General features: G+C 43.5%; 1 protein-coding gene across 13 annotated transcripts in view; it reads right to left on the minus strand.

Annotated features, from left to right (window-relative positions):
* Asph (aspartate beta-hydroxylase) overlaps positions 1–25825 on the minus strand; it is a 162174-nt gene that overhangs the window by 103300 nt on the left and 33049 nt on the right. For 5 of the 13 annotated variants that reach the window (XM_041657005.1, XM_041657006.1, XM_041657010.1 and 2 more), the window contains 2 exons: positions 2776–2868; positions 238–312 (listed from right to left, as the gene is read on the minus strand). The exons of 2 other annotated variants lie outside the window; for them this stretch is intronic. In XM_041657005.1, coding sequence (XP_041512939.1) covers positions 238–312; positions 2776–2868 — 168 coding nt within the window. Of the gene's footprint in view, positions 1–237; positions 313–2775; positions 2869–13641; positions 14639–16706; positions 16749–21449; positions 23790–25825 lie in introns of those variants that run through there. 6 more of the 13 variants (XM_041657015.1, XM_041657018.1, XM_041657016.1 and 3 more) reach the window with 3 other exon arrangements.

Here is a 25825-nt window from a genome sequence, read left to right on the forward strand (position 1 = left end):
CTGACTCTCCTGTTTATTTTTGATGGAACGCTGGCCTTGAATTATTTATGTTCATTTATTCATATGATTTTAAAACTAAATACGCTCATAAAATTCCTTCACAGTGAGGTGGGATTTTGAAAAGTATGTCCAGTGCTTTTTCCCCAAGAAATAATAGTTGATCTATAATTACTCGGAATGTAGTTATAGGAACTCAACTATTTTGGTAATTTGTGCAAAGTAGAATTGAATTCATACCATATTCTGTGTGTTCCTGTTCCTGGAGAAGAGAATGAATTTGTTCTTTTACTTCATCTTCAACATTCTGGACTTCTAAAATATTTACAAAACATAACACAATAATATAACACTCAAGTATTAATGGGAAATTTGAAGAGTTAAATACGGCATTTGCACACGTATTAAGATGACTACACTTGGCTAAGAGGCTGTGTGACATTTCCATATCCATATGCCGCCTCCTCCCCTATATCGGCAAACATAACAGATACTTAAAATTAGTCTTATTAGCTCAGCAGATGTAAATACTGAGAGATGTTCAAAGAGACTTTTAAAGAAAACAAATTCAAGTATAGACTTTTTTCTTTAAAAAGCAGTCTAAGAGAATGCTTTTAGTTTCCAATTAATAAAATTCCCATTCATGTTAGCAGAAAGCAAGAATGAAGCTTTCATAAAGAAGGGACTGGAAAAGACGGAATTCCACCCAGAATAAACAATGTGACCAATGCCTGCTCTCCTGACTGTCAGCAGGAAGGGCACCCTTGGTGGAATGAGGATCCTAGTGAGTAGGACTGGCCGATCCACAAGTCTGAAGCTTGTGTGATAATGACCACCCTGTCAGCTCCAGAAAAGTGCATCTGAAATACAGGCTCAGATAATTATGACTTACAAAAGAGGAGTTACTGATGACATTGGGACAACCCCACAGTGCTTATCGGCCTACAACCCAGATAAAGCCCAGCGTTACACAGCAAATAAACTGTGTGGACAATGACACTGTCACAGGTTTGCTGACATAATCTAGACTTCCTCTCGATATCACTGGTGCTGCGTGTGAAATAACGCCAACGGCTGGGGTTACTGTGAAGCACAAGTCTTCAGTGACAGACGGAACAAACTCGGGCTGCGGAAAAGTTCCTATGCTCATTGCTAAATAAAACATTTCTAAAGCATACACTGTTTTATTTCCATTTTGCCATCCATATAATAATAATATAGACAAGTCCCTAGTCTCTTCTCTCAGCCTCCCAGTGTTTGTGACAGTCTCCTCATTGGGGCCCATTCCAACGGTGCTGAGAAAATCATCCAACAGATGAAGAGTTTCTAGCCATGGCATGGGGCGTGCGTTACTGACTTCCTAGATAGGACCCTGAAGCGTCACAAATTGAGAACTACAGATGTGGCCCTCCCAGAGCTTTCCAGACTCCTGTGTTACCAGCCCTGGTTCTGAACTCAGTGAACGCTCCCTGGCATCCCATTCTACATGTCTTTCTCTTCTCCCACGGTGCAGAGGGAGGAGCTGGGCCACCCTGGGTGAGAGAACGAACAGCAAAGAAATGAAAAGGGTAATTGGGTGTAGTGTGCTCTTTCGAAAGTGTCGTTGCTATAGTGACGAGAGGAGCCAGTGGTAGATGGGAGTTAGAGGGCATTTTACTGGGAGATAAGTATCTGTAGTTGCAAAACAGATGGAAAGAACCAGAGAAGGGAAGAAGAACTAAAGGCTCAGCAAGGGAAGGGCTGAGAGAGCAGAGGGCAATCCGAACACAGTGCCACGGAGCTGCAGAGAATGAGGCTAGTAACAAACCTGCAATCGTTTGTAAAGAATCAGACCAACAACAAAAAGAATGGGGAACACATGGCACATCTCAGATCCAGCACTCGACTCGCTTAGAAATCAGACTTCTTAAAATTACAAATCTGTTTATCAAAAATCAAATATTAAGTGTTAAATTCAAATATTTAAATTAGAAACCTTGACAAAAACCAGCATGGATTCTGGAGCCATATTCCAATTACATAGGCGTGAGATGGAGACAATAAATTCTCCTAGGGCTCTCTTAAATGGACAAATAACAAAACTTAGACTCACATATTGTTCCTTGAAGGAATGAAGAAAAGAAAATCAAATAGTATTCATCAGCACAGTTTGGGCCATAAATTGTTTCCAATAAACATGTCATATCTAGAGCTCCCAATAGGGGGCACAACGAAACCAATTTTCTTATGTATTGCAAGAAAGACAAGTACTGAACCATGCCATAAGCAGAAAACCATGGTAGTAGATTAAAATTTCAGGCAGCAGTTTATTAAAATACCTCAACGTTTCCAAACTATGAGATAAAGTCCCTTTATGGAAATACTATGACCTGCTCTAAGAGGCCACAGGGACAGAAAGAGCATGACAAGGTCTAAGGAGGCCTTCCACGTAGACCAGGTCCTTATGTATTCCTGCTGAATTCATTCATGTACCAGGCTGTGTAGAGGCCGTGTCCGCTTTTACTTTGAATGTGATGTGGTAAAAGACACACTTGGCTGCTGTTGTTCCTCACTGCATGGTCTTCAGTGATGCACAACCGTTTATGCCTTGGAATCTTGATTACAAAAATTAAAACACTCCTGCATACGCTTCCACAGCAAGATTGATTATTGTGGCTTCAGAAAAGAAGAATCTGTAGCTCACTTTATAAACAATGTGAACAGCTGGGTGAGCCCTGACGGCTTAACTGCAAAGGAACCAGCAGGCCAGGCCTGCCCTAGAGTCTCCACCATACTTACCTGGCCCCTCAGCAGCCTGCTTCTCCAGCTCAGCCGGTGGCTCGGCCTCCTCTGGTGGGGACGTCCTCTCTGAAGTAGATCTTTCTTTAAGTCCTGCATTTTTTTATTCACAGTGTTAACTGCCGCATCTTTACATACCATTTTTACATATTAGATCAGGAAAAACAACTTTCAAATAGTTGACTAGAGGTGCTAGGAATTCACAATTTCCAGTATTGTGTTTCAAACAGAAGGAAGTTCTCCCTTTCACCGCTCAAGGGTCTTCCGTGTGTCTAAGACTCTTTTAAGGGCACTCATGAATATTTACATCATATAGCCACATCTAACCTTGACAAAGGCAGTCAGTGTGGCTCCAAGCCCCTCTCCTGGCTGAGAGAAGGAGGACTTCCTAAGGGAAAGTTCCGAGCTCAGCAGGAAGCATCGAGACACTCCAGAATCTGAGTCAGGCATTCCAGACTTGACTTGCCCAGCAACCTCTGATTCTTCTGGGATACTACAGTTTAAATAAACCATGCGTAACTCACTATCTACAATTTCCTCAAAGGACTACCTATAAGCAATGTTTTTTTGTTTTGGTTTGGTTAGTTTTCTGGAGCTAAAATCACAAAAAAAAAAAAAAATCCCTTGTTTAAAAATAAGGAAAATAAGTCAGGGGAGCAAGTTAGCATGAAAACTGGTTTTAAAGTTACATAAATACTAAGAAGGTGCCTTGGTGCTTTGCGTGTGGAACATTAGATAAAACCTCACTTAAGTACAGCGTGTAGGAAACAATAGTGCGACCAGGAGTCCAATTCTGTCTGCTGAGCCCTGAGTTTCTCTGCTCTCACTGAGGAGGAAGGAGTGTGGCCTCTGGGAAGGTGTGTGGCCCTCAGTGCAAGGTCAGGCCAGCACTCTGCACTCTGGGAACTCTAATCACCGCAGGACAGCTAATGCCCATGGTTCCCTTATCTCAGCTCCATGCTTTTCTTTTTTATTCTTTGCCCGCTCTCCTATTCTTGTTCTACCAGATGCCAGTTCTGAAACCTTACAGAGACAGTGCAAAGACAGCCGACAAGACTGGCTATCTTCTACTACCCCATTTTTAACACACTGTGCACACAACGCCATGCACACAACGCCGTCAAGCACAGCTGCGTTCTACATGTCAGTGTGATCTAACTATAAATATAAAACAGGTTCCAAATTAGTTCACGTCCCGAGAGTGTGGATAGGGATGGACACCTTACAACCCCTCACATCTACTTAAACACAGGGTGAAAACTACTCTACTTTCTCATTTAAATACCCCACCTCACCCGACAGTGGATTGGGAACCATCAGTGAAGAAACTGTACTAAATCAGTGGGGAAAAACTCATGGGGTTTGTCTTTGCACCCTGTACTTCCGCCAACAGCTGGCCACAGCAATTGCTCCAGAAATGCCTACTGAAGGGCTAGGGCATGCAGGGGTCCACTCCACTAGCTCAGTGCTTCAGGGGCTCGCTGCAAGGCAAGAGCTCTATGTACCTGGTGGGCACAGTGATGCGGGGGGGTGGGGGAGGAATGGGGATGGCATCCATCTTGCTGTTACTACTACTTAGCAGAGATCCCTCTGCTAGTGCCCATTTCTGTTTTAGAGGTAGTCTCCCTTAGGTGGGGATGGTGTGGGTCAGGTGAAGTGTCTCGGAGTTATAAAAGGTTACAGCCTCACCCTTCACTAACATAAACTCAGTGAGCTTTCAAACTGGCCTCCATTTGTGCACAGAGCAATGAAATAGTCCCCGTCAAAGGGCAGATTCTACTGCCTGAAAGCCCAACCTTACCTAACTTGAAAAAGTCCATTTCATTGGAAAAAGAAATAAATGTTTGAATAAGTATTTGAAAGCTACCAGACACAATACACAAAAGAGCCATCCTTCTGTAACTCAGCTAGGAGCCATTTGTCTTTACAATCCAAAGGATAAAATATGGAAAATGAACAAGAGACAGGGAAAGGACCCAGGAGGAGAAAATGCTACACGGCTTTATTACTACCCAAAGTATCAAATGACACCCCACTGTAGCTGCTCACATCAGTCAAACGACACCCCACTGTAGTTGCTCAAGTCAGTCAGATGACACCCCACTGTAGCTGGTCACGTCAGTCAGATGACATCCCACTGTAGCTGCTCACGTCAGTCGAATGACACCCCACCGTAGCTGGTCATGTCAGTCAGATGACATCCACTGTAGCTGCTCATGTCAGTCAGATGACATCCACTGTAGCTGGTCACGTCAGTCAAATGACACCCCACTGTAGCTGCTCACGTCAGTCAGATGACATCCACTGTAGCTGCTCACGTCAGTCAGATGACATCCACTGTAGCTGGTCACGTCAGTCAAATGACACCCCACTGTAGCTGCTCACGTCAGTCAGATGACATCCACTGTAGCTGCTCACGTCAGTCAGATGACATCCCACTGTAGCTGCTCATGTCAGTCAGATGACATCCACTGTAGCTGCTCGTCAGTCAAATGACACCCCACTGTAGCTGCTCACGTCAGTCAGATGACATCCACTGTAGCTGGTCATGTCAGTCAAATGACACCCCACTGTAGCTGCTCACGTCAGTCAGATGACACCCCACTGTAGCTGCTCATGTCAGTCAGATGACGCCCCACTGTAGCTGCTCACATCAGTCAGATGACACCCCGCTGTAGCTGCTCACGTCAGTCAGGTGACATCCACTGTAGCTGGTCATGTCAGTCAAATGACGCCCCACTGTAGCTGCTCACGTCAGTCAGATGACACCCCACTGTAGCTGCTCACGTCAGTCAGGTGACATCCACTATAGCTGGTCATGTCAGTCAAATGACACCCCACTGTAGCTGCTCACGTCAGTCAGATGACATCCACTGTAGCTGGTCATGTCAGTCAAATGACGCCCCACTGTAGCTGCTCACGTCAGTCAGATGACACCCCACTGTAGCTGCTCACGTCAGTCAGGTGACATCCACTGTAGCTGGTCACGTCAGATGACATCCACTGTAGCTGCTCGTCAGTCAGATGACACCCCACTGTAGCTGCTCACGTCAGTCAGATGACATTCACTGTAGCTGCTCGTCAGTCAAATGACACCCCACTGTAGCTGCTCACGTCAGTCAGATGACACCCCACTGTAGCTGCTCACATCAGTCAGATGACATCCCATTGTAGCTGGTCATGTCAGTCAAATGACACCTCACTGTAGCTGCTCACGTCAGTCAGATGACATCCACTGTAGCTGGTCACGTCAGTCAGATGACATCCACTGTAGCTGGTCACGTCAGTCAGATGACATCCCACTGTAGCTGCTCACGTCAGTCAGATGACATCCACTGTAGCTGCTCGTCAGTCAAATGACACCCCACTGTAGCTGCTCACGTCAGTCAGATGACATCCACTATAGCTGGTCATGTCAGTCAAATGACACCCCACTGTAGCTGCTCACATCAGTCAGATGACATCCACTGTAGCTGGTCATGTCAGTCAAATGACGCCCCACTGTAGCTGCTCACGTCAGTCAGATGACACCCCACTGTAGCTGCTCATGTCAGTCAGATGACGCCCCACTGTAGCTGCTCACGTCAGTCAGATGACACCCCGCTGTAGCTGCTCACGTCATTCAGATGACACCCCACTGTAGCAGGTCAGTGCTATATACAGAGGTGGGGTTAGCACAAATCAGCTGTAAACCCTGAAGCAGTGAAAGATTATATTTACACATGTCCTTCATGGGGCCCCTATAAACTTTAACAAGTCACAGAGAAACACTGGCCCTGTGCACTGTGGACTCAATCGTCTGCTTCATCAACCCAGAAACATAAAGAACACGTGACCAACTCTGAGTCTAAGGAAAGGATTCTTGTTTGGTTGGTTTTTTTTTTTTTTTGTTAGAGCTGGGTTCTTTACTGAGTACAAATGACAAAGGGTTAGTCTGGAATCTGCAATGAGAATTTAAAGTTACAGTCTGGAATGTCATGTGCCTGTAGTTTAGTCCCTGTGACTGCACACAACACACTACAGTTCACACAGGCTCGAGAAAGATTCGCCTCTAACAAGTAGAGCAGAAGCTGGCTCGCTCTCAGCCCCACCTTAGCCTCCCACAGCAACCCAGCTCCCCAGCTGCAAAAGGACTGCCTGCTCTGCGGTGGAGTCTGGAGGAACTCTCCCTGCGATGGTGCACTTGCTGCACTGCTTACCATCACTGTCTAGGTTGATGTTGCCAGGCTACAACAATGGTGGATAGGATGGAGAAAGAAACTTTCCTTAACTGTTGTTCTGTAGACTCATTAGACTACTTAGGAAACCTTATAATTTAAATTTATTAATACCTTTCTAATTTTAATAAAAAATGCAAGGAGCCATCAAAAGTCAATGAAGCCAGCATTTAAACCATTCATAGCACCCTTGACTACTGGACACAATTTTCCTGGGTCCATTATTAATCTGCTTTACCTAATTCACTGCTACCCAACCATACTTGATCAGAACGAAGACAAAATAATACACTTATCTCCATAAATATGTAATAGCTTCAAGCTTACCAAATGGCATCTATAAATTCATTTAACAAATATCCATCAGCTATTAATATGCAGAACTCTTCATAGTAACTGAATTGTGTGCAGTGCGAGCCATCCAGGAGAACATGTGCAGTGAGAGCACCCAGGAGAATATGTGCAGTGAGATCCTCCAGGAGAACATGTGCAGTGAGATCCTCCAGGAGAACATGTGCAGTGAGAACCCCCCCAGGAGAATGTGTGCAGTGAGATCCTCCAGGAGAATGTGTGCAGTGAGAACCCCCCCAGGAGAATGTGTGCAGTGAGATCCTCCAGGAGAACATGTGCAGTGAGATCCTCCAGGAGAATGTGTGCAGTGAGATCCTCCAGGAGAATGTGTGCAGTGAGAACCCCCCCCCAGGAGAACATGTGCAGTGAGATCCTCCAGGAGAACATGTGCAGTGAGACCCCCCCCAGGAGAACGTGTGCAGTGAGATCCTCCAGGAGAATGTGTGCAGTGAGATCCCCCAGGAGAACATGTGCAGTGAGATCCTCCAGGAGAATGTGTGCAGTGAGATCCTCCAGGAGAATGTGTGCAGTGAGATCCCCCAGGAGAATGTGTGCAGTGAGATCTCCCAGGAGAATGTGTGCAGTGAGATCCTCCAGCAGAACATGTGCAGTGAGATCCTCCAGGAGAACGTGTGCAGTGAGATCCTCCAGGAGAACATGTGCAGTGAGATCCTCCAGGAGAATGTGTGCAGTGAGATCCTCCAGGAGAATATGTGCAGTGAGATCCTCCAGGAGAACGTGTGCAGTGAGATCCCCCAGGAGAATGTGTGCAGTGAGATCCTCCAGCAGAACATGTGCAGTGAGATCCTCCAGGAGAATGTGTGTAGTGAGATCCCGCAGGAGAATGTGTGCAGTGAGATCCTCCAGCAGAACATGTGCAGTGAGATCCTCCAGGAGAATGTGTGTAGTGAGATCCCGCAGGAGAATGTGTGCAGTGAGATCCTCCAGCAGAACATGTGCAGTGAGATCCTCCAGGAGAATGTGTGTAGTGAGATCCCGCAGGAGAATGTGTGCAGTGAGATCCCGCAGGAGAACATGTGCAGTGAGATCCTCCAGCAGAACATGTGCAGTACAACCTCTCCCCCATAAGGAACAAGTGGACACATAGGAAACAGAAACTGGTGAGGTTATGAGGTGAGCAGATATTATGGAGGAAATGTGGGTACAAGGGCGATGTCAGAGGAAGGACTCAGCAACTGGATCTCAGTGGACTTCTCAAGGCCAGAAGGACAGGGCCAAGAGCTACACTGCAATCCTCAGGCAATGGAGGAGCAAGCTTAGAAGCTTGAGTCAATGGGACAGGGAAGGAAGGCAGGGTTAAACACAGCAAATGCACACAGTTAGAATAGTAATTAAATTCACTTCACCATTCACTACTCAAATCCTGTGGCCTCTTTGCAGTTACAGCGCGTAGGCAGAGTTGAGCATCATCCTCAGGCCCCACACGTGTGGCGTTGATCAGTGTTTTCTCTTCCCCCCTTGAGCTCAGGAGAAAATATGAATCCAGCTGAACACTTTATGAATACATGTGCGTTACAAAGAACTGAAAGCGTGGCCCTTGTCTCACAGACTATTGATAGACGTAGGAACAGGAGCCATTGTCCCATGCCTCTCACCTAGCCCCCACTGAGATTTCAGGGGTCCAGCATCATCAGCGTTCTACAGAGAAGGAACCAGAGGGGCCAAGAGGATGGGACACTCACACACGTGCAGGCCCCTGTAGGCTCACAGCTACTCTGACAGCGTCACCACCAACTAGTGAGGAAAATGACCACTGCCAACATGTACACTGCAGTGAATCAATCCACACCGTCCATTTCGAGGCTGTTTCCAAAGGGGCACAGCAGATGATGAAACAGGAGTGAAGACCCACCCAGCATCTGGAAAATGACTACAGTCAACTTAACAAAATCCTACCTGTCTATTGCCTTTCACTCATTCAGTGAAAACTCCTAAAGGGGATTTTGGCTGAGGTTAAAAGCCTATGAGGAAAGCAGATTCTGTCATAGCAGGTTCTCTGTGAACTTGCAGAACTCACAGAGCTCTGCAGAGTTAGCACAAGCAGGCATGCTGACCAATTCCTCTCTGATGAGACATGGAAAACAGCCATAGGGTGGGACCGAGGAAACCCATTAGAGGTAAAGTTAGCCCTAATGAAATTCATGGAGAACAGTCAGCAAGCAACGTGCTGACGAAGGAGCCAGTGCTGCTATGCGTAGAAAGAATGTCATCTGAGCGTTAGACGAGAGGGGAAAAAAAGATCAGAGAAAAACTGACTTTGCAAAAGGCTTGAAAGCAGTTTTATAAAGCAATCCTTAAGGATAACTGTTCACCAAATGTAAATGACCTCCAAGGTTAATATAAAGTTAATGCAATAATGTCCTTTTTCAAAAATTTACAGCATTATCTCAGAAAATGTACAATGTTAGGGATGTGACAAAAACATCGATATTTAGTTTTGATTTTTCAAGCGATTCCCCAAAACTCTTCCGGTTGACAGCTATGTGGAATCATAGATTATTTTTAGCTGGCTTTTTTCTAGGGCAGCCTTGGGATTTTAATTATCCTTAGAAAGCAGTAGGATAAAACGCAACTACCAGGAGAATAACCGAATAAATCAGAGAGTGGCACAGAACTGAGAGCCGCACTCACCACCAAGGCTTAGCTTGGGTTCTGGCTCAGCTGTACATTTTAACTGAGCTCTGGGCGCTAATACATTGGTCGGATGGGAACGGCAGGGAAACTCAGTACAGCCATTTGTATCCTCAAAAGTAACAAGAGACTGGCAGCCGTGCATGCCTTCAGTTCCTGAGTGCTGCTGTTCAAAGGAAGAGGCCACAGCTCACAGCACCACCCCAGCCCCCGCAAGTACAACCGATGCTCATCTGCTCATATTGATCATGATCCGTAAACCCCCTCATTGCCTGGAACTAGCATTTCCATTTTTTATACCCCCTTGCCACTGTAACTCCAAAACCTAGGTAAAATTAATAAAACGTCTCCATTGAATGCTTTTCTCTTCTCCAGCAAGGAGCGGGGGCAATCACTTGTAGGGAAAACATCACTAAATTTCTTGCAAGTAATTCTTTAATTAAGTCATTTATCTGAACAAAGAGATCTAGCATCAGGATATAGTTTGAAGACACGGTAACTGAAATGCATGGGTATCCTGGTTTCTTATTTCTCTTGTCCAAGCAAGTTCTTGGGTGTCACAGCTCCTTCGTGAATGGAATATGTTAAAAAGCTTTCTGCTATTCATTCATGTCCCACCTCAAATTCCTGCACACACAAGAAATGTTCAGCAGATTCTACTAGGGAGTCTGTTTTTCCAGAACCCTCCAGAAAACTAAGATGACATCTCTCAGGCCTGGTGAAGTCTTCTTGTGTGCCACGTGCTCATATCTTACAAGGAATAAAATAGGGCAAATCAGCAGGGCCAAGATTTTGGAAATCGAAGTAGGAAGAACCTCTTAGCACAGATCTAACTGGGAAATCCATCATCCTGAAGCGACAGTCAATAGAGCCACGGACTCCCTGGGTTTGTGTGTACATGGTTTGGTATTTGATGAAAGCAAAATAATAAACAACAAAGACACAAGATCCTCACTGCCAACACAGAAAATCAAGTCACCACATTCTGTAATTTCTGTGGGTTTTTGTGTTTGGCCCAAGAATATAACAGAGATCCCACTGTGCACCTAGAATATAACAGAGATCCCGTTGTGAGTCTAGAATATAACAGGAATCCCAGTGTGAGTCTAGAATATAACAGGGATCCCACTGTGCATCTGGAATATAACAGAGATCCCACCGTGCATCTAGAATATAACAGAGATCCCACTGTGCATCTAGAATATAACAGAGATCCCACTGTGCATCTGGAATATAACAGAGATCCCACCGTGCATCTAGAATATAACAGAGATCCCACCGTGCATCTAGAATATAACAGAGATCCCACTGTGCATCTAGAATATAACAGAGATCCCACTGTGCATCTAGAATATAACAGGGATCCTGGTGTGAGTCTAGAATATAACAGAGATCCCACTGTGCATCTAGAATATAACAGAGATCCTGGTGTGAGTCTAGAATATAACAGGGATCCCACTGTGCATCCAGAATATAACAGAGATCCCACTGTGCATCTAGAATATAACAGAGATCCTGGTGTGAGTCTAGAATATAACAGGAATCCCACTGTGCATCTAGAATATAACAGAGATCCCACTGTGCATCTAGAATATAAAAGAGATCCCATCGTGCATCTAGAATATAACAGAGATCCCACCGTGCATCTAGAATATAACAGAGATCCCACTGTGCATCTAGAATGTAACAGAGATCCCGGTGTGAGTCTAGAATATAACAGGGATCCCACTGTGCATCTAGAATATAACAGAGATCCCACCGTGCATCTAGAATATAACAGAGATCCCACCGTGTATCTAGAATATAACAGAGATCCCACTGTGCATCTAGAATATAACAGGGATCCCACTGTGCATCTAGAATATAACAGAGATCCCACCGTGCATCTAGAATATAACGGATCCCACTGTGCATCTAGAATATAACAGGGATCCCACTGTGTATCTAGAATATAACAGAGATCCCGCTGTGCATCTAGAATATAACAGAGATCCCACTGTGCATCTAGAATATAACAGGAATCCCAGTGTGAGTCTAGAATATAACAGGGATCCCACTGTGCATCTAGAATATAACAGGGATCCCACTGTGCATCTAGAATATAACAGAGATCCCACTGTGCATCTAGAATATAACAGGGATCCTGGTGTGAGTCTAGAATATAACAGGAATCCCAGTGTGAGTCTAGAATATAACAGGGATCCCATTGTGCATCTAGAATATAAAAGAGATCCTGGAAAAAGTAAGTTATTTTTAAAAATTAAAATCTTTCTGATAGCATTTTTATTCTATTATCAAGCCATTTTTATTTTGGTCTACTGTTAATTACTTTTGTTTGTGATAGGGTCTTAACATAGCCTAGGCTGACCTCCCTATGTAGCCAAGGACAACCTCAAACTCCCGGTCCTCCTACCTCCATCTCCCAAGTGTTGAGATTACAGGCAGGAGACACCATGCCTGGCTCAGATTTTTTTAATCTAAAGATAGATTTGAGCATCATGTACAGATCAGCACTCACCATGTAGACATGTTTCATTAAGATTTCCTTTATTAAATGCTTATGTTGGGCTAAACTCTGATCTCAGATTTGTGGTTCTTTGGAAATAGTAAATAATCATGAGACACACATGAGAATATATATATATATATATATATATATATATATATATATATATACCATTTAATCACAACAACTGGGAATAGTGGACCATACAAGCACCACAGTGAAGCAGAAGCCTTTCGATGATTCAGAGCCTATGATATGATAAATGCATTTGGAAATGCTCTCTCTTGATAAAACTCTCTCTTCTTCTTTTTTAAATTTAAACATGTTGGTGTTTTGCCTACCTTCATATCTGTGTGAGGCTGTCAGATCTCCTGGAACTGCAACTACAGACAGCTGTTAGCTGCCATGTGAGTGCTGGGAATTGAACCCTGGTCCTCTGATAGGGCAGCCAGTGCTCTTAACCGCTAAGACATCTCTCCAGCCCCAAGTCTTTAATTCTGGACAACACACAGAATGGCTCAGAATGGAGTGTCTGGTACAGAGGTGAACAAGGTTTTCTGGTTTAGTTTTGTTTTATGTAATGGAAGGAAGGGGTAAAACAGGAAGATAAGGTGGGGTGGTGGAAGGGCAACTGAGGAAATCTAAGGGGACAGGAAGTTAAGAGACAAAGAATAAGGCTGGGAGAGCTGAGCCTTGACAGAAAATGGGAGATATGGAGGGAAAGGGAACTTGGAAGGGGCCTAAAGGGGAATGAGTGAGGGGGAGGGCCTCCAGAGACAGTGAGCCTGGGCTGCCTTGGGAGAGCTGAGAGTAGGGAGTACCTAAGACAGGCAGGAAGGGAGTAGAGCCCCTGCCTAGCAGAAATACTGCTCAGATCTCCAGATTCTTTATTACTGACCCCAATGGGAGTATTTAATATATTAACAAAAGCTGGGCGGTGGTGGCGCACGCCTTTAATCCCAGCACTTGGGAGGCAGAGGCAGGCAGATCTCTGTGAGTTCGAGACCAGCCTGGTCTACAAGAGCTAGTTCCAGGACAGGCTCCAAAACCACAGAGAAACCCTGTCTCGAAAAAACCAAAAAAAAAAAAAAAATATATATATATATATATATATATATATATATATTAATAAAACCATTACAACTCATATTATACACATATTTAATCTGAATACATAGTCAATAGACCAATAAAAATAGAAGTTATTACATTTTATAACACTTGCAAAATTTCATTTTTTTAACTTAGAAGCATGACAAAGAATATTTGCTTCACAGAATTTACTGACTGAGCACCAATAAAAACGTTCAGAGGCTAATATGTATCATCCTCCCCAGCCAGAGCAATTTCAGATCTTCTCTGACCTTCAGCAGCAAAGTAGAGTCAAGAACGTCACTGTTGTTGGGTGGAGACGGAAGTCACCCTCTGTAGGGTGGTGACAGATGTGACCCAATGTTGGGTGGTAAAAGATGTCACCTGCTGTAGGGTAGTGATGGATGTCACCCGCTGTTGGGTGGTGATGGATTTCACTTGCTGTTGGGTGGTGAAGGGTGTCACCTGCTGTTGGGTGGTGACGAATGTCACCCGCTGTTGGGTGGTGATGGATTTCATTTGCTGTTGGGTGGTGAAGGGTGTCACCCGCTGTTGGGTGGTGATGGATTTCACTTGCTGTTGGGTGGTGAAGGGTGTCACCAGCTGTTGGGTGGTGAAGGGTGTCACCCGCTGTTGTGGTGACAGCAGTTCTTACTCTTTCAGTTCTTTCTCTTCTGGTTACTGTCCTTTGGTATGTGAGCAGACCCGGAAGAGTTTCTTCCCTTCTTGTCACCTTTGTCTCTGGAAGTCACTTTACTAGGAACGGCCTTCGCCTCTGCTCCTTTTTTCAGGTTTTCCCTGGACTTAGCACTTCTGTCGGGGTTGGCTTTCTCTGCTTCTCTGTCTTTCTTACCTCTAGGAGATGCTTTCCGGGATGTGTCTGAGTCGGCCTTCTTTCCCTTCTTGTCCTCCTCCTTCTTCTTCCCACTGGTTCTCTCTTCGTTCTTGCTAGGCACAACCTTCTCTCTCTCCTTCTTAAGGTCCTCTTTGCTGGGCACAACCTTCTCTCTCTCCTTCTTAAGGTTCTCTTTGCTGGGTTCTTTAGCTTTCAGGTTTTCCAATCAAAGGAAAAAATGTTTACTGGTGACACCTCTTAAATCCTAGATGGGCTAGAGATTAAGTACCATCTTGTCCCCACCCTCTCCACACTGGAATGCTCTCGTTCATAAGTTAGTCTGTTGGGTCAAATGTTCTCCAAAAAGGTATGTGGACCTCTATAAAATATTAGCTGTGAAAGAAATTCTGAGAATATCTCATCTTATTTTTCCAGCTTAAAAATATGGTTTGGCTTGTGTTAACACAGGCTGACATGTAACATTAACCAAGTGAACCCTACCAGAAGGGCAGATAAGAGTTAACTTCTCACTATACTGTCATAAGGAAAGGAAGAAGGTGCTATGAAAAACTTTAACTTGTTTTATACAAGGATAACTAAAATTTTCAGCTTGAACAAAGTGTCATATTCTTAACAGTTATGTTTATAGGCCTTGAGAAAAAAAAGGTGCAAAAATAAGTTAAATACCATTTAAATCTTGACAGTAAAAAAATCCACATATATAAATTAAAAATTTAAAATTAAAATATGTTACCTTTTATATCTTTTATAATGGCAAACTGATTTTTTTTATGATTATGGCTAACTTCATGCAATCAGCATTCCTTTCTTTAAGTGCTTTTCCCTGTTACTATATGGAAAGCCACACAGGCCAATGCACATGTCCTCTGGGCATTTATGGAGACCGAGTGAAATGAACTAGAAAGTGCAGGTGCTTCAAGTCTCACAGAAAATGACTTTTCAAAGCTTAACTGAGCAGTTAGCAAAAGTCTCTCATTATAAAAGGTTCTTGCTATATAATGCAGCAAGTAAGAAGTCACAAATATAATGAAATTTCTAAATAATAAAACGTGAAAGACGTTTGCCCTAACCAAATTTGTCTAAGATTCATATCACTCAAAAGCCATTCAAGGTGTACTTTGTATGTGTAGTGTTCAGAAAAGATATTACCTCTCCAGACAGTCTGTGGAGATTCAATTAAACAAACATTCACTGAACTCCTGTAAAACTACAGATTAAATTGTACATCTCACTTCATAGAACAACAGAAGATGGCAAGGCAAAATATTGAAATGCTTGCATTGCACACTGCTTTCTGGCCTTATTCTGTACTGTATTTTTGTTTAATTCCATCTTTAATGTTTAAATTGTCTTTACAGATCAGGAGGTAAGATTGCAACTTATTGGCAATTTAGTTAAACATTGCTTACATGAAAATAAAATGATATAAATTATTTTCTTCTTGGAAAACATCTTGTTGGGATACATGTTAAAAACTAAACTTTTCTCATCCTAAAACTGAAAATGCAAATTTAAAATTCTCATGGCAAAGGTCTTACATATCAATGACTTAAACACAAAAATAATTTACAAATATGTCAAGCACTTGAACACAAAAACTGTCCAAAGATGTTTAAAGAAAATCATGCATGTCTTCCATGCCCTCTTCCTAAAGAACATCAATGCTTACATGTAAAGATATCCAGGCAGAAACAATGCAATGTTAGTCTGCATATAATAGTACACAGGTATAGCGATTTTAATGCATTAGAATATCAAACACAGCAAATTCTACACCAACAATTCAGCGCTCTCGGTTATAAACCTAACTTAGTGTTAGATCACACTAGCTTTTATTATGTTTTAGGACAGTATCCTCATAGCCTTCAGAGAAATTAAATCAAACGCTGATGGATTCGTCATTGTACAGTAATTTTAAAAACTCAGACCATGTAAGGTTTTAGGCTGCAGGCTAAGATGTGCATATATAAATTTAATAGGCGCATTCCAACAAACAGTCAGCTATGTTGATAAACTCTTCATCTACAGGCTATTGGGAAGAGCTGATAACATGAAAAGGAAATTAATTAAAATTACAGGCTAGCTAGAGAAAGCAAAAGTCTTCAATTCAGTCTTCAAAATGTTATTTATAACTTAGAGTGCCCAAACCAAAAAGCAACATTATTAACCATGTCTGCATTTCCACGAGAAGCGTCATGCACCATCAAGCATGAACTGGATTTACTAGAGGCTGCTTAAGAAAAATAAAAAATAATACCTTTAGCCTTAGTTTTCCGCTTGGCTAACCCACCAGGTCCTTCTGTTGGTATTTACAAGATAAGGAGAGGTTATGAAGACAAAATGCTTAAGAAATTTGAATTCAGTACCTATAAATTAATTTAACCAGATGTTTCTATGAAACGAATTACTTAACCTTACCACTCAACCATCAGTCACAGACAGTCTTAAGAGGAAGGCTCGCTGACCTCTGGACCAGTTAGCATCGAAACTTAAGGTCAAGTCTCCCTGGCTCTGCCCTGCCAAGGCTCGCTCTGCAGGCCACAGATGTCTGTGTAGCACTGGGATCCTCCCTTCCCTAAGGCATCAGCACTGCTATCCACAACAGCTATTCTGGTAAGACTGTCACCTTTGAACAAGCATTGCTTTTCTCTATTTCTTAAAATGGAATGTTTTCAAGTTACACAGGCAAAGATGACTCAGGTGAACTTGTTACTCTAAAAACGCTGCAACTGCTTTCTACTCTCGCTCTGGGAAAATCCAGTTCCGATTACGGTTTCTTTCTAACCAACACCAACACTACGCCTTCAGCATAGCCTTTTCTAGAAGGATGTGTGTCCCTCTCAGCACACGCCTTCTCAATTTCCCACTCACATAAACATTATTTCTATGCACATGTCGGCAAGCTTTCTAAAGGGGCATTCTCAGCTGCCAGCCCATTTCTTGGGTGTATCAGGTAGGAGACACAGTTCAGACCGTGGGAGGGGGAAGGGTTTACAAATGATTGATTACCCAACAACTGACTCTAGGAAGTATCAAATAGAATCCTCTAAAGCATGAGGTTTACCCATTCTAAAAACTACAGTACATTCTGTTTCCCCAAACTGCAACCAGAACTCCACTTCTGGAATGAGGTGTTCCTATCTTGGTTTTGTTGTTCGCATCTCTCCATTCTTAACCTCTCCCCACCTCTATCTCTACTTGTAGTCAACTGTGTCCATCAAACAAGATAAGCCCATTTGAGAACGGTCACTCTTTACAGCTGAAATGTTACACTCATCATTCTGGAACGGGAAAGTCTGAAAATATCATGGCATTGGCTTCATTCAAAAGCAAAAGGAGGGAGAGAAGGGAGGGAAGGTGGGAGGGAGGGAAGGATGGGGGGAGCAGTGATTAGTTAACTGCTCTCTGACTGTATCTGTCACCCCCAGGTGACCTGAGTAACACTATCAGAGAACAGTTAATTTCCAAAGTCAGAACTTGATTCTCTTAAAGACGATCAGTAACAGTGTAGCATTGTAACAAATATGGCTAGCGAGCACTGTCTAACAAGTTTGGTTAATTCAGAATAAGGTACTAAACCTACTTCTGAAACACCAACTTATACACACATGAGCACTTCCTAATGTCTAAAGGGAATAGAATGTAGCATCTGTGGTCTAGTACTGTGTTTGCCCTCTTCCGGTGCTGCACTGTTTCCATGGCAGCACAGACTCCCACTAAAATGTGAGGGAGGGGGGCAACCAGACAATCTACTCTCCATACCCATTCACTGGAGCCCAAATGAGCTACACAGATGAATGCCAGAGTTCCATCTTCATCGCCACCAATCCAGGACGCTGCATTAGCATCAGGGCAGAAAAAACATAAGAAAAAGCACTGCACTTCAAACTTTAGATTTGGTGAAAGACCTCAAGGTGAAAAAAACCATCCAAACGCAATAACATACACTGCCAAGCAACTTTTTCTAAGCTACACCACACACAAACACACACACACACACACAGTGACTTTGAAGGTTGGTTTTTTTTTTTTTAATGAAAAGATTAGGACAATTATCATACTTGGTTTCTAGATAAAATGTTGGTTCCTGTCACCTGAGCCTCTTCGGGCTGATTTTCCCGGAAGGGACAATGTCACTGAGAAAGAAAGGCGACACCTAGACCCAGCTTGTCCAGGAAGATTTCCCCCAAGGAATCAGGAAAAGTGACTCAACAGGCAGTTCTTGAGATTCCAAGGAGATGAGGGGACAGTTTGAAGCGTTTGTCTAAACCTGTGTGCTCTGAAGATGGAGGTGTAAAAGCGAGTGGCTTTGAAGAAAAAACAGTTGGGCTACTGGGGGAAGAAAGGCGGGGAGATGGCTGGGGTAGACTAAGGAAACTCAGGTTTGGAAGCAGCATCCTACAGAACATCTGAAGGAGAAGAAACAATGCTTGGAAGACATCCTAGGACAGGAATAAACATTAATGATGGGGTCAGTGGAGACAAAGCCAGGGTCCACCAGGAAAAAAAAAACAGAAAAGAAGTCCCATTTACAAAGAAGCACAGCAACCATGGGAGGGGGAAAGCTTGGAGGATGCTTATAGCTCTACTGAAGGAGGTCGAGGTGAGCAACAAACCCTAGGCCAGCAGAGTTCTGGGACCGTGATTTATACTGTCTCAGGCTTCTGTGGAAGCACAGCAGTGTGAAACAGCAACAAACACACCTTCACTTTCTTCTTTTCTCTCTTTCCTACCAAGGTAGTGCTCCCAGGGACAGAGAGCTCTGTTGAACAATAAGAGACTCTACAACAAGACCATTTACCACAGTGTAAACAGTTTCCCAGCACTGCTGAGAAAACTCTATCGGAGCAGAAAAGAAAACCTCTTGCTACTGGTAAACCACGTGGATATAAGTTAAGGCCATCTAGATGGGCACATTAAGAGAATGTAAACAACAACAAAAGATGTCCACGTTCCCCTCCCCCACACCCCTACTCCATCAACAGTCTTTGCCCTCCATTGCTTATGATTGTTGATAACACCACTAATGACTGGGAATTCTTGAACAGAAGTTTGAAAAAATAAAATGTCTTAGATTCTTCACTTAGAGAGAACGGTCTAATTTGCCCTCTTTTGGCAAATACCACCGAGGCTTTGCTACAAGGACATTTTCAAAATGTAATGTTCACTACGACATAAAATGTGTGAACGATTAAGTCAGCAGTTGGATCCCCGGTTTTAACACCTGCAGAAAACAGGACATTAGAAGATTGGCTCTATTAACCTGTCCTTCCTCCCGAGGTCACTGGATCGCTCCCATTGTCCCTGAAGAGATCACTAGGGGTCTCAGTTTCTCACCTCCCACCTTCTGACACTGGAACACTAGACCCATTCCCAACCCCGATTACACAAAAGCAGCATTTTAAGGTGTGATCCAATGGGTCAGTCGATATGACTGCCCCACTTGGTGAAATGCATGCAGAGACTCTGCATCCGCTTCCTTCTTAAGAAGGACACTGCTGAGGAAAGCTGCCAGTGACGAAAGCTGTAAACTCCACAGCTCGGTGAGACAGTGAAAGAGGCAAGAGAAGACACAGAGCTACATGGCTGATGGAGAACGAAAGCAGACTCACTCACACTAGTGAGGGAGGAGAGGCCACCCGAGGACCTGTGGAACGCTGCCCATCCACTGAGTAAATTTCAAAATGCCACTTCACTTGGGGGGAGAAGGTACCAAATGGAGGTAGTAAAAGAAAAACTTTCATTAGTTCTTGCTTTTGGAAAAGAACCTTCAGTGTTTTTAGCCGAGGCTCCTCCATGCTAGTCACAGGAATGACATCAGCAAGTGATTAACACTAACGGATGTCATTGGTGGACTCAGGAATGAAGCATCAAATAGAGCCGAAGACCCACCTGCGAGGCTCAAGTAGTCCTCAGTCTAGCGAGGGTATGACAGGTTTACCTCAGCAAATATCAGAAAAATATGCCGTGCTGGTCTTATCAAGCAATGTATAAACACAGTCACCGAATTCCTTTTTTGGTATTCCAATTTACATCTTCATTAAAGAAAATTCCACAGCCCACACCACAGACAGCTTGTTTTACATCTTACAGAGCCAGCACAGTCTTAAGAAAGGGCTGCGAATACCAATCCCCAGGAGACACTGCCCAGCCATGAGACAAGCAGCTGGGATGTGCCTGTATCTGCTCCCACAGTTCTCCAAAGATGCCAATATTAAGAGAGATGAGGAAACAACAGTAGGAATAAGTAGGAGACACACAAGCCAACCAGGGGTCGAGCACAGAAAAGGCTTTCCTTACATGTCTGGAAAGATCTGTGCAAGGCAGGGGCAATGTGTAGAGAGACTCAAGCAGGACCAGCCAGCACTCCATTCCATGCTGCACGGATCCACGCAGGTAGCACATGGGCAGCCATGCTTCCACTTCCGAGTTAGTAAGGTCAGCGCCTGGGAAACGCCAGTGCAGGAGCTTCACTCATCCCAAGGAGAAAACAGAGCTGAAAGTAGCCAAAGAATGGCGCAGCATCTCCAGCTCCCCCACCCACTCCCGGCTGTAACTGAAGTGGAGACCAGTGCCTTTTTCCACAGGAAAAGTGGCCGAGCACCTGAGCAGGAAGGACAGCCCCTTTGGGGAGCCAATGCTACACTGACCGCAAGGACAAGCCACTGTTTCAGGTGATCAGAACTGAAAAGGCAGAGCTAATACAGTAATTTACATCTCTGTCACTACATAAATGCTCAGCCATGCAGAATGCAAAGTTGCCTTTTGAAGTCAGCCCGTAAGTTTGAGAAGACATAAACTAAAAAAGTTATCTTCATGAAATATGATTACAAAATTAAACCTTAGAAAACTCACAACTTAGATATATGTAATCAATTTGAGAAGACATGAACTAAGAAAGGTATCTTCACAAAACGTAATTACAAAATTAAACCTTAGAAAACTCACAACTTAGATATATGTAATCAATAACACTTGAGAAGTTGAGTTTGCTTTAGACCACATTTTTGCCAATAACTTTATTCTTTATCATACACACACATACACACGAAAGCCTTAGATACAAGTTGAAGGAAGTCACAGAAGCAAGGGGTTCATTGGCCGCCTGTATTTACCGTCACGGAAGGCTTCTCAAATGGACTAAGTTGTCAGGGCATAACCATGCCACACACTTGTTTTCCGATTGGGAAAATGGGCATAATTAATTTCTGTTCATAGACTGTGCATTAGTATCATGAGAATGAAAAACCTGATGAGAAAGTAATTAAAAACATTTTAACACAGAAACTGAATTATTTACTTCCGGCCAGAAACACCATCCATAGTTAGTAGTCACGACACAGGAGCAAAATTGCTTGGAAAACCATTTGTTGGCCATCTGAATCGGTGAATTTTATTTAGTGTAGGACCTAAGACTGAAAATTTTAAGCTAATAACCTTTGATTATTTTACAGTGTTCACATTCAAAGTGGATTAAGACAGGGGCTTGAGGAAGACTAAAATAACTGAAGAAAATTATTAAAGAACACACATTTCCCTACTTACTGAGGGATTAGTTGAAGTGTTTGTATGCTTGAGTATCAAATGCTTCGGACCAAGGTCACACTAACACAGTAAAATGTTCTGCTTGAACACAAGAGAAAACCTAGTCTTAACCATGGAAGCTTTGAGAAATCCTGGCCCACGAGGGACATATGTAACCACATATAAAAGTAGATATGGTTGGAGACAGCAAATCCCTGGGTCCTGATTTCAGGACCTGTGCTGTAGCCAGCATTTCATAACCATGAAAGAATGCGGCCACATTATCCCCAGAGGGAATGAAAAGTAAATATAGGAAAACAAAGAATATTTGAAAATGATACCTAAGCTGTCTAAAACACCAGTGTATTCTAGCTTAAAATGCACGAGGACCCAAAGCTGAGCAAACTTTTAGAGACTCTCAAAGCGGACTAAACATCCTGACAGTCCTTCGAAGAGCAGCAAGGATAAATCTCTCAGTGGCCATGTTACGCCAGGTGTGAGAGAAGTCACAGGGGAAACTAATGAAATCTTTTTCAGCAAAGGATCCATATGCAGCTAATAACTGCTTCTGTATTAATGAAGCAACACTTTTCACAAACCAAGTCAAATCTATTACTACATTCCTAATAAGAAAAAAAATATCTCTTAAAAATGAACGGCCACTTTAATAAATTTAGTTTATGAATTTAAGCATTATATTATACCTAACCCTGAAATCAACAGCTAATAAGTTAACAAAAGAAAAAAATGGAAAAAGACTAATTCAGGATAGTTTTAATATAGACAACATTATGCAAGATGCTCATTCATTCTTTCCCTCTTTTATAATATGCTTAAGTAAAAATATTGCAAATTACCTTCTCTAGATGTATATTTAAAAATGAAATCTACAAGAAACTCTGATTTCAGAAATAGACACATTGAGACCTGTTAGTATCTAAATCCAGAAACTTCACTACCCTTAGGCAAAAACATGGGGTTATTTTCAAATGATATCAAAAGCACCATTAACACAGAACTTTAATAAGTTTGTAGAAACTTTTATCACAAGTCAATTAACCTGAACAAATTACAGATTAAAAGGTACGGGCTTCTTAGAGAGCCGTCACTACACAGCAGGCCAGTTAAAGATCAACAGAGAAGCGTGGAACGATTAGTCATGCCTTGAAGAACTTCAGAACCACTCCCATTAGAGTTGTCATTGAGTGTTAGACAAAGCGTCAAGGGTTAAATACAACACAATTTCCAGTTGAGTTTAGTGAATACATAAGTTGAAACAAAATGATACAGAAACCAATTACAAGACCGAGAACAATGTTTCCAGTGCACTTCGAGAACAGTCTAGGGTGAGGAACGCCACTTCCTTTCTAGGCGTGGAGGGAGCCAAGCGAGGGACTAGCTAAGTGGCTGCACTGGGCAGGAGCACACGGTTGACATGTATCACGAAGTCACAACTGCCCAGCCGCATGTTGAGCCCTGCATAAGCGAAGAGGGAGGAGGGGGCTGCTCCACTTTACAACCTGGGGACTCGCGTCCCTGAACCAAAGTTACTGGTTATGCAAATCCAAAATGACACAGGTCTTTCCCTGAACCCCTTCGCTCTGCGACGTACCATCAACACCATCTGCCGCTTTGCTCTCCTCCTCCTCCTCCTCCTCCTCCTCTTCTTCTTCTTCGACTATCGTCTCAAAGGGAGTCATTACATCATAGAGAAGGGAGAGGAAACCATAAAACCAATCTGAACTCTCCTCGGCTAAAATATTAAGGACTTCCTCAAGAGAATCAATATTTTCATTACTGCCATCTTTGGTCAGGCCTACATAAGAATAAAGGGAGAAGGAAAGAGAAAACAGGGAGAGCAGTTAGGTGGAAAAAAAGTTGAGCTTAGGCAGAGCGATCTTAAAAGGGAGGCGCATTGTGGTCACAGATCTACAGAAAGGTAACGTAGAAAATAAAGAAATTGATTGAGAAGCATGTCTCCAAGCCAAGTCTCCACCCACCCACCAACCCATGCTCCTCCCAGCTCATCGGCAGTTTGGCCTCTTTCCCACCAGAATCTGGGTGGGAAGACTGGCAACATGTGCTATCAAACTCTGTAGACAGTGTCAGGAAGAATGAACAGAAGCGACATCGGAGAACAATCCTCCAATTGCTCAGCGATGAACATGCGCCCTGGAGTAATCTGGGGATGCCACCAGGATTACAGTCCACAGCGTCTCAGCTGGGCACCCAGACACTCAAATGTGGAATTCATGTCGAACACCTAAATTGGCAAGTGGTGTAACACTCTTCCAACTGAGTCATGGCTCTGTAAATCTGCTCAGAAGTTAAGTCCAGCTGCTGACAATCCTCTCCTCCTGCCTATGCCAGCTACAAGAGAGACATCCCTAACTCCTCTTCCCCTCGGCCGTGAGAGCAAAGACTCTTGATATCTGCGGTTTTCTAAGCCCTGCTGCCAGACAGGACCACCTGAGTAGAAGAAAACCAGATGTAAATCCTCGTGGTTTTCTCCAGTGGGGAAATGGCCAGGGGAAGATCCTGGAGATAACAAATCGGTGCACCACACACTGAACGGCCCAGCAGTTTAAGGAAGAAAAGCAGATGGCAGATACAGCAGGAAGAGTATGAGACTCAGGATCTTGGAGCCTTCCCTCTGTAACCAAAGCCTGCTCAGCCAGGCTTTATAGAGCACACGGCTTCCCCGTATAGCACAACTACCACCTGGACGGACACTGCACCAGCCCTGATAAGGGTCACCTAAGTGCTAGCTGTATGACGGAGGAGCCCGTGTGCACCCTTGGGTGAGTCTACTACAGAAATTACTCTCTGCACTGAGTACTGGGACTATTTCCTACTGGCAGTATGTGAGAAACATTCTCTTTCTTTCTTTCTTTCTTTCTTTCTTTCTTTCTTTCTTTCTTTGAGATTAAGATACAACTACATTATTTTTCCCTTCTGTTTTCCCTCCAAGCCCTCCCATTGCTGCCCCACCTCCTTGCTGTCTTTCAAATTCACTGCCTTATAATTGTCATTGCACACACATGTGCATGTAGATTTCATTAGCAAACTGAAACCCAAACCACCTGCATTTTAATCAATTTGACCTGAACAATGGGATATTCTACATCCAAGGGCAGGATCTGGACCTTTGCAAAGCGTGTCAGGAGACTTAGAATTAGTAAAATCAGTAACAGCTATTGGTCTTGACTTACTTACGCCTTTATATTAATAATTCATAAGGCAAGGAGGGGACTTAAAATGTCAAAGGAAAGCAACAGCAACACGTATGGAGACTTTCCACAGATTAGTATGGTTTAGATTTAGATTTCAAATGGCGGTGGGGGGTATGAAATCAATGCCAAGATGGTGGAAGTTTAACACATATATTTGTGTGCCTCTCTGTAATCCCAGTCCCCCTCCCTTCCTCCCTAACCTTGGTTTCCTGCCTTAATCTAACTATACTCTTAGGGACCAAGGTACCACTCCAATAGGAAGGAAAGCAGGAGCTGACTTCTTAGTGGTGCGTGTGCTCTAACTGCTCCCCCACAGAGCCTCACAACCCTGGACCAGGGTTCGTCTCTGCAGACACCTGCAAGTATCTGAGGCACAGCTGACTTCAGTTCCCTTGTGTGTGAGAAAAGGACCCACATCATCCAAACCAAGCAGAGCGAAAGTTGTTCTGGGGCAGAGAATAACCACCTCGCACTGGGTGGTGACAGGTGACAACGGGCCTGGCAGCTCATCTTTATTAAAGTCAGAAGCTAAGAACGGAGACCTGTACATAGAACAGCTTCAGTAGGTGGTCCCGCCCCCGCCCCCGATATACCTCCTGACACACAAGCCTAATGAAAG

The sequence above is a fragment of the Microtus oregoni genome, unplaced genomic scaffold (genome assembly GCF_018167655.1).
Source record: "Microtus oregoni isolate MIOR12 unplaced genomic scaffold, Mior012 000008F_ref0000371, whole genome shotgun sequence".
Classification (NCBI taxonomy): domain Eukaryota; kingdom Metazoa; phylum Chordata; class Mammalia; order Rodentia; family Cricetidae; genus Microtus; species Microtus oregoni.